Consider the following 18,710-nt stretch of genomic DNA (forward strand, 5'->3'; position numbering starts at 1 on the left):
AGATGGACAGTAGCCTTGGGACAGTATGACTTGGAATACAGACCTAGAACAGCAATCAAAGGCCAAGTTTTGGCCGACTTCGTGGCCGAGTTCACACCAGAATCCATCGTACATCGGGCTCCGTTGAGCCGAGGTGAACGATGTCCAAACAAGCAAAAAGAAGCACAGCCGAATACAACAAAACAAAGGAAGAAGGAAAAACTTAGACCCTGCAGCATTTACATCGGTGACTCATTTCGACTGTTTGTTGATGGGAGCTCAAACCGACAAAGAGCGGGGGCAGGAGTAGTACTGGTATCTCCAGATGGAGAGATATTAGAACAATCCATTCGATTGGGGTTTAAGGCCTCAAACAATGAAGCAGAGTATGAAGCATTGATTGCAGGACTAAAGTTGGCGGTAGCAGCAGAAGCAGATGAAGTAATAGTCTTCTGTGACTCCCAGCTCATAGTCAACCAGACAACAGGCGAGTTTGCAGCCCGAGATGAAAGGATGTCAGCCTACGCAAAGGAAGTCAACAGGTTAGTGGCCTTGTTTCAGAATCGCCGACTACATCAGGTTAGCCGAGATGATAACAGTCACGCCGATACACTGGCCAATCTGGCTAGTGCAATACAACCTGAAAAAGCTAGGACGATAATGGTTGAATACATGTCGTGTCCGAGCATTGAACCACCGATCGCAGAACACGAAACAATGTGTGTAGATATGGGACCAAGCTGGATGGATGCAATTGTAGCATTCTTAAAAGAAGGGAAGCTGCCAGATGACCACAAAGAAGCACACAAGATCAGATTGAAGTCGGCAAGATTCAGTCTGACAGCGGAAAGACATCTCTACAGAAGATCCTTCACTGGACCCCTTTTGAGGTGTGTACATCCTTCACAAGTTGAAGATTTTATATGAAATTCATGAAGGAATTTGTGGAAGCCAAGTTAGGGGCAGATCACTTACCCATAGGGCCATTACCCAGGGGTATTGGTGGCCCTACATGCAGAAAGATGCAGAAGCCTATGTGGAGAAGTGTGAAAAATGCCAAAGGTTTGCACCACTGATACACCAGCCAGCAGTAGACCTGAACCCAGTATCTAGCCCTTGGCCGTTTGCCCAATGAGGCATGGATCTCGTTGGGCAATTACCCTAAGCAACTGGACAAAGGAAGTACCTGCTGGTAGTAACAGATTACTTCACCAAGTGGATAGAAGTTGAGCCCCTAGCAAAGATCCGAGATGTGGACGTAAAGAACTTCTTATGTAGGAACATCATCACCAGATTTGGGATTTTGAGAGCAATAGTTGCAGACAATGGAACACAGTTTGACAGTAAGCTAATCAAGAGCTTATGTGCAAAGTTCAAAATTAAGAACTACTTTTCTACCCTGAGTTTTCCTCGGAGCAATGGACAAGCAGAAGCATCCAATAAAGTCATCTTGGATGGGATTAAGAAGAAGTTGCAAGCAGCAAAGGGAAAATTGGTGGATGAACTACCAAGTGTACTCTGGACATATCGGACTACGCCGAGAAGATCAATAGGGGAATCCCCCTTTGCCATGACTTATGGCACAGAAGCTGTCATTCCACCGGAGGTCGGCATCCCAGGGATCAAAATCCAGGGAGTAGAGAATGGGACAAATGATGTACTCTTAGCCCAAGATCTGGATCTTTTAGAAGAAAGAATGGAAAAAGCTGCAATTCAGCTGGCGGCATACCAACAACAGCTTACCAGAGCTTATAATAAGAAGGTCAACCCAAGGGAGTTTCAAGTCGGCGACCTAGTCTTGAGAAAAGTCGTCGGCAAGAAGAAGGATCCCAGGGAGGGCAAGCTTGGCCCAAATTGGGAAGGACCCTACAAATTACTTTCGATATTGGGCAACGGGGCATATCGGCTTGAAGATAGTAAGGGCAAAGAGTTGCCAAGACCCTGGAATACTTGTAATCTGAAATTTTTCTATCATTAGATTTCCCTTGTTTTTTGCCAACGTAATGAATAAAATTTTAGCAGAATTCTTCTACATTTATGATTAGATACTCGCCGATGTTTTTGGAACACATGTATAATGAGAACCCAATTTGAACTTAGGTTCACATTAGGGGGCAGAAAGAAGAGAGTTGATATTTAACACTTGTTGAAACTTGAGAAAAATTTACAAGTTGAAGTTAAACCGAGATGATGTTTAACACTTGTTGAAACTTGAGAAAAGTTTACAAGTTGAAGTTAAACCGAAATGATGTTTAACACTTGTTAAAACTTGAGAAAAGTTTACAAGTTAAAGTTAAACCGAGATTATGTTTAACACTTGTTAAAAGTTTACAAGTCGAAGTTAAACTAAGGTTAAACACTTGTTGAAATTTTATGCAAAATTTACAAGTTGAAACCAAGGACGCGCTAGGAAAGGTACTTAGGTACTTGCCGAGGTAAATCATCAACCGAGATGCATCACCCCGAGAAGGTTGTACAAAGATGGAAGTGTATATAAAAGATATGCAAAATATTCTAAGTACAGAAGCATACAAGGCAAACATGCAAGCATTGAAAATAAAAGAGTTGAATTAAAAACACATCGGCGATGTGAAGAGCTTACATTATCTCGAAAACAAAGAAGTACAAAGTGTAAACAAAAGAAAAAGACATCAAAACTACGATTCCTCAGCATCATTAGCAGGCTGGGTCTGAATCTCGGAAGACTGTTAGGAGGACATCTCGGCCCCCTTCTCGGCTACAAGCTCAACATCAATCTCTTAAAGGGTCTGATCAAGGCTCTTGTCGGCGAGAGGCACGTCCAATGATGGCTACTCAGTGGTAACTTCCTTGGGGACCTCCTCAACCTCCTCATCTTGAGTCAAGTCTAGGACTTGCTTATTCAGAGGAAGAGACTTGGCCCCAGCAACGTCTTTTGACTTCCTCACCAAAACCTCCTCCTTAGACTCAGAGTCGTCGTCGGCAGAATGGCTCGGAGTTGGGGGAAATGGCAGAGGAAGAACATTGGCATTCCTGAGAGGGGAGTCCTCAGGGACATCGAGCCTTTTCAGCAAGGTCATCCAACCAAGGGTAAAGCCCCTATTGCATGCCTGCTTCACCTACTTTTCGTAGTCCACTGTGACGTCGGCCACCCCCTCGTTATAGCCCTTCTCATCGGCTGCCTTGACTTCGGCCTCTTTTGTGGCCAGAGCATCTTGCAGTTCTTTTTGGGCTTGGGCCATCTTCTCTTCAGCCTCTCTCTTCTCGGCCTCAAGAACCTTCTTGATGGCCTCAATAGATTCAGCCTTTTCTTCGGCATTGGTTTGAGCTTTGATGGCAGCCTCGGCCTGGTCTTCCTACTTTTTCATTTTTAATTGCAAACCTTTGTTGGCCTTTTGAAGACTGGAGACCTCCCTCTTCATTTCGGCCAGGCTCTCCTGGTTCTCGAAAGATTGTATTGAGAATGAATGGGCATGCTGGATGTCCTGAAAGTAAACAGAACAGAAGTTGTTAGAAAAAATTACAAGTATGGAAAAAACAGAAAGAAAGAAAAAGTTGCCAAATAAAGACACTTACTTGAACGGAGCGTTGAAACATCAGAGCGTAGTTTTCATACTCACTCAACTCAGCGTTTCGGTCGAGATCGCCGGGAAGAAGTAGAGCAGTACTGAGGGCTACGCCGACATTAATGTCATCAGCGCTATCGTTGGCCATAGCTGGCTTATTTTCCAGAGTAATTTTGGGGGCTCAGGGGGCATCATGTTTTCAAGACCCCGAGGTAGTTGCCGCGGATGACCTCAGCTTCTTTGATTTTGGGGATTCAGACGGTTGGGCCTCAGTACGCCTCTTCCCAGTAGCAAACTGAGACTTGTCGCTCTCAGCCAATTTAGAGATCGGCAAGGTGTCCTCAGTATCAACCTGAGTCATCTTTGCCTTTGGCTGAGCCTTTTTTATTCTTTTTTGCTTTGGTGGAGGCTGGGTTTGTGTTGGCTGAGCGTTAACATCAGAAGGGATGCTGGCTAAGAGGTCTTTTGCGACAGCTTTCTGGCGGCCCATCTCGGAAGAAAAAACAGTTCGTTGTTGACAATGTCGCTGAGATGGTGGGATCAAGTATGGAGCCAAGGTTGACGGCTGCTTAGCTGGATCAGAGGTTGATCCTTGGTCTGTCCGAGATGTGGACGCAACTTGCGGAGTTATGGCAGAAGATGGAGAAAGTCTTTTCTTCTTCTTTTTTGGGACGTCGGGAAGAGCCGACTTATAAGTGGGTATGAAATTGAGAAGCAGAGGGGCCTTCCCTTTGAGGATTGGCAAATCTAACAGTTTCCTCAAGCCTTTGCTGGGAAAGAAAGACTGACGGAAGCCTTTTGGTGGTTGAGGAAGGTCTGCAAGAAAAGCAGACATTAGAAACAGATAAAGTATTAAAGACTTTGAAAACAAGTAAATATGAACGCAGAGCTCTTACCATTGCCCTCTACAAAAACTGTTCGAGGAAGAGGATAATGATGGAGGTCCTCATCTGGAGCAAACTCCCAATTCCCCGAGGTAATGAAATAGTCATCCCTAGCTCCCTTGTTGGAGTCTAGGAGGTCGGCTACGATTTTGTACTCTGTAGATCTTGGATTAAGGTAGTAAATATAGCTTGTGTCTTTTTTTAGGCCACACATGGTGTAGCAAAACTTGATATTGGCTAAAGTAACCCTAACGTTTTCTTGTTTGGCTAAGGCTATGATGCCATTAATAACTCGGTAGGAGTTGATGGCAAGTTGCATAGGGTTCAACTTATAGTAATGAAGTATTTCGCGAAAAAGGGTGTTTAGTGGGAACCAAAGTCCGCAATCGATAAAGGCCACTACAAGAAAGGACATGGAATCAGTAGTGGGCATGATGGAGTCGTCATCCCTAGCCAACCTTAGATGGACGTCGGCCGGGATGTCAAACTCCTGCCTAAATTGCTCTAATTTGCTCGGGGTATCAACCCTATGTTTCCATATACCCATGATGTCGGATTAACTAGGAAAAGATGGATTTCAAAAGAAAGTGTTTTAAAGGGTTATTGGGACCTCGGCAAAAATTTAATGTGTGGGAATCATTTCAGTTTTTCCTAAAAATTCGTGAGTTCTACAAACAAATCCCAAACCTAGATCTATGGGAGCAAGGATTGAAGACGCGAAATCTGGAAAACAGAAACAGGAAATGCGATTCAGAATCAAGAATAGTGAAGGATCATCAAGAAGACACAAGACAGGTGTAACAGACCAAGAACAATGACAACAGTCAACAAATGTGTGAACCATGAATTCGAGAATGAGTGAGGCAAAAACAGAATCACATAACAAATTTGTGGAAGAAAACAAGGTACAAGATAAACCATCAAAGATATGAACAAAATTGCAGAACAGTAGAGTTCGACAAAGCAAAATAAAAAACTGAAAAATCAAGAAGGAACGGTGACTTACCAGAAAAAGGAAGCCGATGTTGAGTTCACCGAGTCAGACGAACGGCAGTAGCCGGGAAGAGTAACAAGAGTGTCGCTGGAGGAGGTGAACAATGGTGAGCTTGAAAGGTTGGAACAATGGAAGATTTGAAAAGGCTAGAGAGAGAGAGAGCTTCTGAAACGATGTAAAGTGGAAAGACGGGGGGAAGAAACAAGTCTTGTCAAAACTTGAAACGGCGGCAAAAAGGGCGATTAATGCGCCTGGGACAGCGAATGCGTTAGACGGCGCATGTAGGCGTGAGACGACTTGCAAGCGCGTACGGACTACGATCCAGTAAAGGAAGGCGCGTGGCTGAAACGGTTGAGTTATTTTGCATGACAGCTCATGCGCGTGAAGAAACTCTTGGAATTCTTGATCTTAAAGAAGACATGTCGGCCTATAATGATGATCTCGGCTTGAGCCGGTGTATTGGCAGGAAGTACCGATATAGGTTCCATCACCTCAGAATGCCGAGGTAATAGAACCTAGGGGCAGTTGTGGGGATATATTTTCTGAGTACCAACACGTGGCCAAGGTGACGCCGACGTGTCAGCCGAGGTGCCACGTATCCAAGATATGACGCCAAGGTAATCTCGGTTAGGCCGAGGTTATCTCCGAAGATATCGGAATCTGAGATAAGCGGATAAGGGACAAGAGTCCTAGAATGAGGAAGGACTTTGGTATGGATGAGGATAAAACTCTTAGGGAGTTTATCTTTATCTATTGAAGAATCCAGGATAAGCACTTAGCTAAAGTCCATTAGAGCTAGGCTTCTATTGGGACTAGGATTGAGTTTGCTATAAAAGAGAGGCATCCCCATGGGTCTAAGGTATGCAATATATATTCTGAACAGTGAGTTTAGCACTATTGATTATCTTTGAGAGATATACTGACTTGATCGTCCGAGTGCCCCTGGGTGGACGAACCACCGTCGGAATCTTCTCTTTCTGTTGCAGGTCAGACATGTGCCATCTATTCTGCCAGTGCTCTCTAGCTGAATACTGAGTTGGCAGTGTGATCGGAAAATCACTCACACAATATATATACATTATTAATTTGCTTGTATCAATACAAAGTATGCTTTACATATATAATTACTAAAAATTATTTACAAAGATAAAAAAATAAAGAAATCATTACAAAATTTTAAAAAGATAAAAATAAATAAAAATAAACTTATTTATTTTTTACCTTATAATTTATTAAAAATTAGTTTACAATGAGAAATAATAAATAAACAAATTATAATACCAAATAAAAATTAAATCAACTACCTAAACTATTACTTAAGCAATACTTCATCTATTATTTTTAGTTACAAAATTAAAATTAGATATGGGTCCTTTAATTTTGTTAATTCTCTCTCTCTCTCTCTCTCTCTCTCTCACATCCCTATAGTTGACAACCCATATCTCACTCCTGCACATTCACCTCTAAGCCTAATTTGGGAATTTGGCTTTTAACCTATTCTAAATCACATTGCCTCTGTATTTTTTTACACATTTTTTCAAAAAAATTAAAAAAAGTGAAAAAATCAGCTTTTAACTAACTTCCCAAAATAATCTTAAAAAAAAAGATGATAGAGATGGATAAAGGTAATTTTTTTTCCTTTATAGAATTTGTATAATTTAAAATTTTAATTGATCCTTGCCTTTCTTGGGCAGGTTGAATGTTTTCATTAGCATAGTAGATCATCAAGATATTTAAATAATAGAAAATAGATTTGTTTCAAGCAACCAACAATGCCAGGCTTCACATAAGAATTTCACGAAAAGCATCCTGAAGTCGTGTTGATGAACCTACTAGTTGATACCTTTCATTGAGGTAGTCCAAAATTTTCGTGATGCCACAACTTATTGTCAGCCAACATTGACAATAAAAAGAATCAAGAAAATAGGAGAAACAAATACTAAAGGGAAAGAAGTTAGAAATTTCTTTTGGGCATAGAGCTAACTAAAATGCAAGCGATAAATCCGCAAGATAGAAAAATGTAGAAAAGCAAAAACACCGCACTAGTATATATCTACAACATCAATTTTTAACCGTGCAAAAATTTTATCACCAAACCTCAAAATTTCGTTACTGGACCGAATACAGAACACGTGTTAGCCATTCATTGGTATTGATCTTCCGACTTGAGTGTGTTTTCCTTGAAACTCTTTGTCAACCAAATTGCAGTTTCTCTAGGAGAAACCTTCTCCGGTCCAAATGGCTTCAACAACACCCCCAGTTCCACCCACCCCAAAAAAAGCACCCCCAGTTCAAGCAAACCTTCCAATTCGAGCACCTACACCGTATTTCCTAAGCACAATTTTTGAGATATTTGAATAATCGAATCATATCTCTTCACATCACAAATGTTTTTATTTGCCTTAATTTGGCATCATCTAACATAATCTAACAATTCTACTTTGGAACATAATTTAAAATTGCTTTGGTTGTAATCGAAGGATAAATTAGACCATTAACCTCAGGATCTTAAGCAAAATATCACATTAATGTTCGTAGTTTTAATTTGAATAATTTAAACTTTATATTAGAAAATATTTGAGACATTCAAAAAGTATTAACGCAACTGTCGAATCCATGAGAAAAATATAACCTTGAATCTCACTACAAGAATTAACACTTTTGGCAACAAAAAAATTGGTTGCTAAAAGTCAATTTTTGGTCGGCAAAAGTTATTCGCGACCAATTTTTTTGGTCGCTACTTTGGTCGCCAATTGAGGGTCGGCAAAAGTAATTCGCGACCAAAATTTTGGTTGGTCGGCAAAAGTTGGATTTGCCGACTAAATTTTTGGTCGCTAAATATTTAATTACCGCGACTAATTCATTTTGTCGCTAAAACACTTTGGTCGCGAAAAGTCCCCTTTTGCCGACCAAATTTCTTAGTCGCCAATTGACACATTTCGCGACCAAAAAGTTTGGTCGCCAATTGTGACATTTCGCGACCAAATTTTTTGGTCGCCAATTGTGACATTCTGCGACCAAAATTAGTTTGGTCGCCAATTGTTACTTTTCGCGACCAAAACTGTTGGTCGGCAAAAGTGAGTTTCCACGACCAACAAAATTTTTGGTCGACAATAGATGTATTTTTTGCGACCAAAACTCTTGGTCGGCAATTGTCATTTTTTGCGAAAAAAAATAATTTATTTGTCGCAACTAATAAATTGGTCGCCAAAGCAGGAAAACAATACACCTGTAATTCCTAATAATTCATTCAATCCATAACAAACCTATAATTTTAAAGCATTATTCAAATTAACGGATGCTGTAGGGGCTCAATACTCCAGAACTATTTTATCTTAATATATTGTTATGCTTTGTTTACCAAAAAAGAAAACAAGGTGTGCAAAACCTCTCTAATAAATAATATCAAAATTTTCTTTTATTTCTTTCTCAAGCTATGTAAGGGCACAAGTTCATAGCATATTCATCGTCATGTGATGAATGTGTCAGGAAAGAAAAAATTATAGAAAAATAAAATATACTTTTACAAAATTTTCTCATAAACTAATGTAACATCAAATAATAAATTTTAAAATTTTAACATAAAGCCAAGCTCTTCATATCTCATGTCAATCCTCATAATCATAATCCACACCATAGGCTCCGAAGCTTTCAACACCTTCACCGTAATCAGTCTTGTAGTCAAATTCATTATCATACTTTCTTATTTCAGACTCAATCTGTCGGTGCTAAACTTCTTGTTAAACTTTGTATCGTATTTTGCAATTATGCCTTCCGTGTTGGCATTCTCGGTACCTTGGCTTTGTAAAGACATTGAAATGGATGTATAGAAATACATTAGCCAACTCTCAGTGTAGCTTTGTCTCATAGCAAGAAATAAATTTCAGATTAATGGAACAAAAATAACAGTAAAATAACATGGCATCATATTGTAACTTGATTTGTTAGATTTGAAATTGAGAATTCATGTAAATATGATGAATAATCCCTAGACCCACTTTGGGGCATCATTTTCCAAAACGCAAGAAATGCTTTCACAGATCAATCACACGAGAAAGCTTCTGAATTCAGTTTAGTAGGAAGTCTCCTTGCTTGATAGTTGCTTGATAAAGAGCATTCTTTGCATCTGGACGGTTAGTTTCCAAAACACCGGCAACTTTATCAATCTTGCAGTGAAGCTTCCCTGCTGCAATAAAACGTGACAGTTCCCTGGTGCAAACGAGGAACTCAATTAAACACCAATGGTTCACAATAAAAATCAATAACAATCTTACAGAAAAGATCAAAAGCATGAGTGAGTGTATCTAGGAAAATGAGATCACTTACAAATCAATGAACTCTACTGTTACTCCAAATGCTTTTGCCATTGCCTCAATTGTGACACTCTCATAGGATTCCAAGAATTGGGAATAAACCACGGTCCTAACCTCCCTCATGTATACCGGAAGTGGGGATGCAAATAACGGTCCAATTTTATTTGCTTCATCAGGCCAGCTGAAAATCAATTGGATAAAATTTCAGATTGTAATAAACTATAAGACAACATATTCAAATTGGAACAATAGTTTCAGTAATTGATCAGCTTCACAGTAGTGGGGCATTTATACATGCATTGTATGTACTTGTGTCAACATGAGAAAGGGCTTGTGATCCTCCTTTATATATAGATCCCACATACTCAAATCTATCATGATTAGATTACTTCAGCCATTCAATTTCCAGTTCATTCTATGGGTAGTGTAAACAGATTTGAAGCTCTATAATCAAAGGCAGAATATGAATACGTCCAACATTTTGTTTACCTATCTATGTAATATATAATACTGCAAGGGTAAAATATGAGATATACAAGATAAATACTTACCAAATGCTGAGAAAAATTACTTGTACTGACAATCAAATAAAGAGTTCAAAAACCCCAACAGATGCGGGATTTTCCTAATAACTGTGAAGATCTCAAGAGCATCAACTACCTGCAACATGTAGGAACACAAGCATAGTAACATAAATTGGTAATAACTAAGATGGGGGGGTGTGGATCCAGGAATTTCTCTCTGTTTTAGTTCCATATTGCTGTTAAGATGGAAATCTCTCCAATCCAACGGGTGTTCTTCAACTTCATCCAAAATCCATTAAGCAACTTAGCACCCAAAAGGATTGTAGGGCTTATCATGTTGAACAATACATATAGAAAAGTTAGTAGCAACAAGAACAACTTGAACAGTGAGACGCCATCATTGCAAATCAAAATATATATATATATATTTATTTATTCCTCCTAAATAATTTTTTTTATGAACTTCGCTTATGGAATAACACCATTTAACATGCATTATTGCATCATTTTAGATTTCAGCTGCTTTCTGTTAAGCCTCCCTATCCTAAGATATATCCTATGAAATTTTACACCAGCATATAAGCAAGCCCAGATTATTTGCGTTCTTATTCAAATTGGCATGCTGAAAATAAGTTTCCACAACTAATCTTCAGGCAGATGTCACAGATTTCCTCTTTGTGGGCTGCAACACTAATTTATTCGCACCCATACTAAAGCAGTAGATGTCTTTTTTTTAAAAAAAGATAAACAGGATCATAAACGTCCACAGCCTACACAACACTCCAAATCATATGAAGCATACTCTTATCATGTACAAACGAGATATTGACATATAAGCTTGTGCGTCTGTAAACAAAACTTATACAAAAAAAATGTGTGAATAAAGTACTTGAGTGGCAGAACAAGGGTATAACTGGGCATTATGGTTGTTCTTATCAGTTAAAATGGCTTCATTATGTACAGAACAGACCAATTAAATGGATAATGGTAATGTATATGTATGACACTTGATGTCATATAATTCCAAGAATTTACCCTGTCATGTTGATCCGTCCATATGTTGTTTTCAAGCCCACCACGCCACAAAGGGAAGAAGGAATACGAATGGAACCTGCAATTTTGCATTAATAAGTCACCAAATTACAATAATTATCTTGAAAAACAATGAGAATCATTTACAGCGGGGCATGTTAGATTTGTTCAACCTCCACCATCTGTTCCTAGTGCAGCTGAACAAAGTCCAGAAGCTATGATTTCTGCTGGGCCTGAGGAAGATCCACCTGTATATCTTTCTGGAGCATGCGGATTTCTTGCTGTTCTGTCATTGTGAAAAAATTTGTGAAAGTCATTTGTCTCTGATAGCTATCTATAAGCTGAAGGAATCAGTACTAGATATAGAAAGATATGTAGTTGCCATGTTAAAAAGGTGAATGGGTAAATCATATCCTAAAACAATAAAACAAAATAAAAATAAAACTTATTGAAAATAAACAAATTATATTAAACCATGCTAGATCTTTTAAGTTGATGCAAGAAGTAAACAAGAATCTAAAGCCAATGAACAAGCATCTTTATAAGTAAGAATATTTAACTGGGAAAAAAAAAAGAAAAGAAATTGAGGAACTAAGCCCGATTGGGTTCCGATAATATAATATAAGCATATACTTAACCATTTCTTTCTAAACAATATATTTATTCTGCTAAATTATTAATGAGTTAAGGCTTATGAGGTTACCATAATCCGCACAAGCAGATAAACATGTAAATAATAACTGGAAGCAAGACATTTGATAATTAAAGTTAACATAAGTAAGAATACAGTGCTAACATATGGTAAAAAGCCAAGATATGTCCCCAAAATAATAATTTACTATAATTAACCCTAAGAGCATTCCAAAGACTAAATAATCAGAGATAATAGAACTTTTAAGCAGATAAAGTAAATCAAATATTACAGAAGAAGAAAGATATGTAATAAATTAACTAGCCTTAATCTGACATGTTACCTGCAGGTAATAACACAAGATTCCAACAAATTTATAGATTCAATGAGCCAAGGGCCATCATTATCTAGCATCTACTTAATAATCTCTACTACATTGAAATAACCACATATTGGTGAACAAAAATAAACAAGTTTTATGGACTTTATGTCAAGGCAATATAACATTGAAGGTCCTATTTCAGGTCAGATGCACCAATACATGCACAATCAGGTGTTGATTCAGCCATAATCCACTGTTGGCACACTTGCGACTACCAGAATTATTTCTCAATTCATCAAGTTCTCTGGTCATTTACTCATGCATGTTGAACAATAATATCCTATTTATGTCTCTGTTTATGTAGCTGTAACATGAAAACTTACCCATAGTTTGGATTGTTTCCAGTTGTTCCCATGCCCAATTCATGCATATTTGCCTTTCCAACAAAAATCACGCCACATTTACGTAATCTTGATACACAAACTGCATCCTTTCTAACAGGGCGGACCTCATGAAACCATGTTGTTGCACCTGTTCATCATAGAATACTGAGATAACTTTCTAAGTAGAATAAGAAACTTAAGGAAATGAAAAGTCAAATCTATTTTACCTTTTGATGGATGGGGATAACAATCTATGTCATCCTTGATTGCCATGAAAATCCCATCCAAGATTGACAATGGATTTCCTGGGCAACCCACCACCATAGGGGATTAAGAGAGAACTGAATTTTAGCTCAGCAAAACTTAGACACTCATACACAAAGTGGCAAATCAGATATGAAATACCCATATTAATAGGTAACTGAATTGCTAGTACTGATAACATGAATAGGAATTCACATTTAAAATCACCGATACCTTCCTCAAACCTTTGTGTAGAAGCTGCAGCTTGCTTTCTTACTTCCTCAGCATCAAAAGATGATGTTTTCATTTAGATGATGTTTAAAAGATGATGTTTTCATTTAGAATCACCGATATCTTGTATATAGCATCAAAAGATGATGTTTTCATTTAAAAGATGATGCTTAAAATCACCGATATCTTGTATATCTCATCTTTTAGACTTTCATTTAGATGATGTTTTCATCAAAAGAACAACTTTATATTAAGTAGGGAATGAAAGTCTAAAAGATGATGTTTTCATTTAGAAACAGAGCATGTGAAAATGATATGTAATATGCATAGATTTTCCATAAAAAATGAAAAGCTGCTATGATTCAATCTATCTCTCAAATTTCAGCAAGCCCGGAAAATCTTATCCTTCCTAATTGCACGTGATAATGGTGGTTGAAGAAGAAACAAAAAGTTGATCATATTGAAAGTCTAAAAAAATAGACTTCAAAGAACAACATTCATATTTGCTACCTGGATTTCTCCACTTCCAGCAAGAAAATCATATTGAAACTACGCCCCAGGTTAATGTCCTAGTGTGGTGCTGGAAAGTCTTACCTTATCGGTTAGGTCAACTTTTACGGTCTCTCCGTATCTTTCTATAATACAGTTAGATGCTCATCATTACACAACTTAAACATAAAGAGCTGTATCCAGAAGAAAATACATACTGTTTGCTCATGATCAATAATATTAAGTCGTGGTTTATAGCTCAAATCAACAATTTGCTCCCAAAGGAGTGGAATTGAACCTTGAATCTGAAGCAAATTAAGAAGTAGCTGTTACTCATTGGTTCACTTGCCAGAAATTTACTTTGGGATATTGAGTTGGTCCACTTAAGATAGCCAGTGAAGAAATTTACTTTGGGATATTGAGTTGGTCCACTTAAGAAATTTACTTGCCAGAGAAGAAAAAAGCAAGTCAGCCAGTGAATTGGTCCACTTAAGATATTGAGTTGAAAAGATATTAACCGGAACAATCCGTATCTGAAGGCACATTTCCTGTGGAAATAATACCTGTAAAAATGAAGACATAGAACCTTCAAGGTTAGCCCCTCTTCTCCACATTCGGGTCCCTCCATTCAACATAACAACCACTTACTACAATGTTTTGCCATAGCCATATTAATAGGAACAAAAACCAGTGATGTCTATATTGCACTACCTAAGCGCCGTGTACACCTCCTTGAAATTAAAGTAATTATGGCTGGTGAATTTTTCAGCTTGAGTTGTCCAGTCTGATAGCTTATGCCTTGGTTAAGTGAAAACACCATAAATAAGAAACTACTCTTGCATCCATAGTTACCTTTAACACGCACGCATGTGCTCATGCATAAACACATGCGCGCACACACACACACAAAATAAGCATTGAAAAGCTTCAGGATATTCCCTTGTAACAGAGGGATGATAAACCCATCAAGCTGCATAGGAAAAATAAAACATATTAGACAAAGAATTTGTTTCAGTGATCATATTTCAGATGTCCAAATAGGCAACGTTGATTAATCACTTAGAAGTACTTGCTTTGTTTTTTATTGCAAACTTAATGCAATATTTGTTTCCTAAGGAAAGACAGGTGAGTACAAAGCAATGATAACATCTTTTGAACATAAGAAATGTTAACCTTATTCTCAATGAGCTCCTCCAAAAGACAGATTTAGCAGAGTTTATTTCCAGTTTGAAGCAGAAATTCAGAACTGCTGTCCTCCCGGTATCCTAGATGGTGTGAGTTTAACAACAAAAGATTAATATTGCATTAATTCTCTATATTGTTACAGCAGTTATGGCACCTAAATATATAAGAGAAAGAAAACCCTAAACCCATACACAATATATATAGCATATATCATACCTCTGTCATCAGATATGGTGGATATAATATGAGTTGGAGCTCGGACTTTTCCACTCTTAATAGCAGTATTAAGATCCTCAGGGATTTGTGGAGGCTTAAACTTCCTTTGTAGGAGTAACATTGCCCCCCTCAACCTAAGCAAAATGTAAGCAAATGATTTACTAAAACTGGTGGTAGTGAGGAATGCCTACATAATGGCAGTAATGGGTATGAGATGTGCAACAGCTTACCAGCTTCTCAAATGTTTCTTTAATCACAGTTTCAAATGCTTCAAATGAAGTTGGGACAACAGCTCCAGCATCGTGAAGTGCTTGATTCTTGGCTTGTGCAGACTCCATCTCACCACCACTTTTGGCTCCCTAATTTAAGCGACGTTGAGCAAAATTAGAAAATAACACCAAAAATAAAATAAAATAAATAAACAAAAATTATATCCAAGGAAATTTAGCAGTAGCTCACCGCATGACCAAATTGTACTTCTGACTTGAAGAGACGTGCACAAGTTCCACTGACCCAAGCAACCACAGGTTTACTGATTTTCCCCTGTTTCAGGACTTCCTTTGTACATATAAACATGTATGTACAACAAATAAAGAATGAGATCGAGACCTTGACTGTAAAAGAAAATTTGTCAATCTATTCATATATATGTATGTATGTATTTTGTGTTCAATTTTAACATCTACACTGCACATTATGATCTTCAATCGATCAATAGATCTTCAATCGAAACCTACCATACTTGAATCGAATCAATAGATCGAATCAAACATTTCATCATATACCCGGCTTGCAATTTCAATTCGACCCTCTTTTACAAGCGCATTAAGCAAAGAATTGCAAGCAAGAACACTTGGAACAGAATTAGAAGTACTAAGCACAGTAGTATAAATTTCAAGGGCTTTATCGACTAACCCAGAATCCGAATACGCTCGAATTACAGCATCCAAAGCTTCCCGAGTCGGTAACTTGTCTTCAACTTTCATACTCTCCAACACAGTCTCAATCTCTGAAAACACTCTAGAGCTGGCCAAGAGCTTAAGAAGAGAAGAATAAGCAAACCCATCAAGAGAACAACCGTATGGGCGTTGAGTGACCCAATCAAAGAACTTCAAACCCAATTCGGGGTCGCGAATACGGTCGAGCACCAAATGGGCAATGTCAGATGGGACGATTTCTTCTTCGGAGAGGCGGGTTTCGAGGGTGTCTTGCCATTGATTGTGGTGGTGGGTTTTGAGGATGTCACAGAGTTCGTTGACGAGTCGCTTGATCAAGGGTTTGAAGGAGAAGGAAGGGGAAGAACTGGGTTTGGGGTTGTGACGAGGTTTAATGCGGGAGAGAAGGGTTTTCGACATGAGAGAGAAAATGAGGTTTGGGGAGTCAACTGTTACTTCGAAAGTCTTGTTCCTTTCACTGTTCCACACTTGCAAGTTTCATTTCCCCCCCCCCCTCCATCTTTCAAATTTCCCCCCAAATTTTTGGCGACCAAAAGATCAAATTAGTCGCAAAAACAAGTTATTTCACCGACAAATTTTTTTAGTCGCCAAATCTCAATCAACAGCGACTAAAATATTAGTCGCTAAAAGTACTAATTTGGCGACTAATTTTTTTTGGTCGCTGAAAATAAGTTTTTCGCGACCAAATTTTTGGTCGCCAAAAAATATGTGACCTTCCGCAACCAAATTTGTAATTGGTCGGCAAAAGTATACCACTTTCTGCGACCAACATATTTTTTGGTTGCCAAAATATAACCTTCTGCGACCAATAATATTTGGTCGCCAAAGATAATGATCATTCGCGACTAATTAATATTTGGTCGCCAAATGTCATTTTTTTGCGACCAAAATTTTTTTTGTCGGCAAAAGTGGTCGCAAAATGTGTAAATTCTTGTAGTGTCTATAAAGAAGAAAAATTATCTTAATATTATTGATTGAATGCTTCCATTACATGAGTTCGGATCCTCTGTCGTGTTTGTTTGCAGTGGCTCCTGCGATGCCTTAAAACAACGTCGTTTTGGGAAAAATTTCTCCAAAAAAAAAAGAAAAAAAAATTGAAAAAGCAAAGCAGAGACAGCAGGAGCGTAATGACCCAAAAAAAGAAATTTTTTTTAGCAGGACTTCTCTGGAATGCTACGTGAGAATGATGAGTAGATATTTTTGCTTTCAAGACAATTGGAAAATTTTTAGAGGGAGGAATAAAATAGGACCCACCACTTACACTTTAGCTGATGCTTTAACAATTGCTTAACATCATGATGTTGAGTTTGTGGCACCGAAAAGCAGCATGTGGATGATACATTTTTTTTGGCCATTAAACATAACATAACTCAAGTGGCTGAACCTTATCTCTCTCTCTCTAGGTATATATATACACACATATATAGATAGGAGTATTAGATACACAAATGCAAATTCCAAGTGTGATACCTGAGTGACTGAGTTGGTTTAGTAAATAGATGGAGTTAGTTCAGCGACAGTGTGTTTTATGGTTTGTATACAGTTTTTGCAAGTTGTGTCCTCGTCTTCAGAAGACTCAATATGTAGAGGATTCAAAGAGAAGGGTTCGAAATCAAAGTCAGTGGAAGAGTAGGGTTTAATAAAAGAACCATTCAAAGAAATTTACACCGTTGATTATGAATGCTAGCGATGGAGGGGCGGAGGTAGAGGAGGTGGAGGTGGAGGTGGTGGTGGTGGAGAAGTCGCCGAAACTGCAGAGATTTCAAGTGTTTGATGGTTCTCCAATGCCTTTCGGAGCCACTGTCCGAGACGGCGGCAATGGAGAAGTCGTCGAAGAGTTATGTTCTGACGCCGGTGATGGTTTATGCTATGATATTTGAACCGTCGATTGTGGATAATCCTGATGTGCCGAGCTACCAGCCGTACGTTCACGGCGATGCGATCCGCCGGCGCTGATTCCGCTTCATATGCATAGGATTGAGATGGAGGTGTATTGTTATTTGGATACCACGTTCGTTACGGTTAGTGGAACTTGGTGTGTTCATTGTGTTATGTCGAGCAAAAGCTGCGATTGTCGAATCGTGATACCGATGAGCAGGGTCGGCCTGAGATTTAGGGGCCTAAGGCAACTTTTGGAAATGGGGCCTTTCTTACATTGAAAAAAAAAATTGATTGATAAAACGATAAGTTACAACAACTTTTTTATTTGTTTGTAGCCAAATCTTCATTTTCATTCTCATTCAAACATTCAATAGGCTCTTCAACACCCAAATTCTTCATTATCATTCTCATTACATTGATTAAGTTCTTTAATTACCAAATCTTCATCAACCAAACATGAACTTTCTATTTGTTTCTTGCTACCAAAAAATTTATCAAGCACTCCCAATTGAGATTGAATAAAATTTTCTAATTTTTGCTTCTTTTTCCTTTTTTCACATCTAGAAATATACTTCCTAGGAGGCATGATTACTCTATCACAAATCCACACAAATTTACAATTACTAATCTCTGCAAATAATATACTTTCAGAATTAGAGCATAACAAAAATTATAGACTTCCACTAAAGCACATAAATTAGGTAATTTTCTAATTTAAAGAACAAATTATATAGGGCAAGAAATTAGGGGGAAATTAGGGCAAGAAATTAGGAAAAAAATAATGGCGAAAACTTCCTCCATTTAAATGTGATATATATATATATAGAGAGAGAGAGACTCACGGTTTTGATGCCCAAAATTGTTAATGCTTAGCGTCCGCCAAATATGGAGGAGATGAGAGG

The 18,710-nt window shown here is 38.2% G+C and overlaps 2 protein-coding genes and 1 long non-coding RNA gene across 12 annotated transcripts; all 3 read right to left on the reverse strand.

Annotated features, from left to right (window-relative positions):
• Positions 1 to 8,802: 8,802 nt before the first annotated feature.
• On the reverse strand, positions 8,803 to 9,866 carry LOC145790225 (uncharacterized). The gene is made up of 2 exons (XR_014328899.1): positions 9,729 to 9,866; positions 8,803 to 9,611 (listed from the first exon to the last, which is right to left on the reverse strand). It is a non-coding gene; the product is annotated as an uncharacterized LOC145790225 (long non-coding RNA).
• A 416-nt stretch (positions 9,867 to 10,282) lies between these two features.
• On the reverse strand, positions 10,283 to 13,669 carry LOC145791746 (fatty acid amide hydrolase-like). Its single transcript, XM_082872177.1, has 7 exons — positions 13,085 to 13,669; positions 12,835 to 12,912; positions 12,608 to 12,755; positions 11,445 to 11,557; positions 11,275 to 11,350; positions 10,477 to 10,567; positions 10,283 to 10,375 (listed from the first exon to the last, which is right to left on the reverse strand). The coding sequence occupies exons 1-7, from the start codon at positions 13,155 to 13,157 to the stop codon at positions 10,283 to 10,285; spliced, it is 672 nt and encodes a 223-aa protein (XP_082728303.1). The 5' UTR covers positions 13,158 to 13,669.
• Positions 13,670 to 13,744: 75 nt separating this feature from the next.
• Positions 13,745 to 16,374, reverse strand: LOC114314919 (ATP-citrate synthase beta chain protein 2). Of its 10 annotated transcripts, none has more exons than XR_014330248.1 (7): positions 15,431 to 16,373; positions 15,202 to 15,330; positions 14,972 to 15,105; positions 14,744 to 14,835; positions 14,282 to 14,540; positions 14,089 to 14,133; positions 13,790 to 13,875 (listed from the first exon to the last, which is right to left on the reverse strand). XR_014330248.1 is itself a non-coding variant. In XM_082869933.1 (5 exons), the coding sequence occupies exons 1-3, from the start codon at positions 15,545 to 15,547 to the stop codon at positions 15,067 to 15,069; spliced, it is 285 nt and encodes a 94-aa protein (XP_082726059.1). In that variant the 5' UTR covers positions 15,548 to 16,370; the 3' UTR covers positions 14,025 to 14,540; positions 14,744 to 14,835; positions 14,972 to 15,066. The 10 variants fall into 10 exon arrangements, 1 of the variants encoding a protein (XP_082726059.1); XR_014330251.1 differs by having other exon boundaries at positions 13,861 to 13,875; positions 14,423 to 14,540; positions 15,431 to 16,372; XR_014330244.1 differs by lacking the exon at positions 14,089 to 14,133 and having other exon boundaries at positions 13,745 to 13,875; positions 14,134 to 14,540.
• Positions 16,375 to 18,710: the final 2,336 nt, after the last annotated feature.

This window comes from Camellia sinensis, chromosome 5 (genome assembly GCF_055761805.1).
Source record: "Camellia sinensis isolate YWXY chromosome 5, ASM5576180v1, whole genome shotgun sequence".
Classification (NCBI taxonomy): domain Eukaryota; kingdom Viridiplantae; phylum Streptophyta; class Magnoliopsida; order Ericales; family Theaceae; genus Camellia; species Camellia sinensis.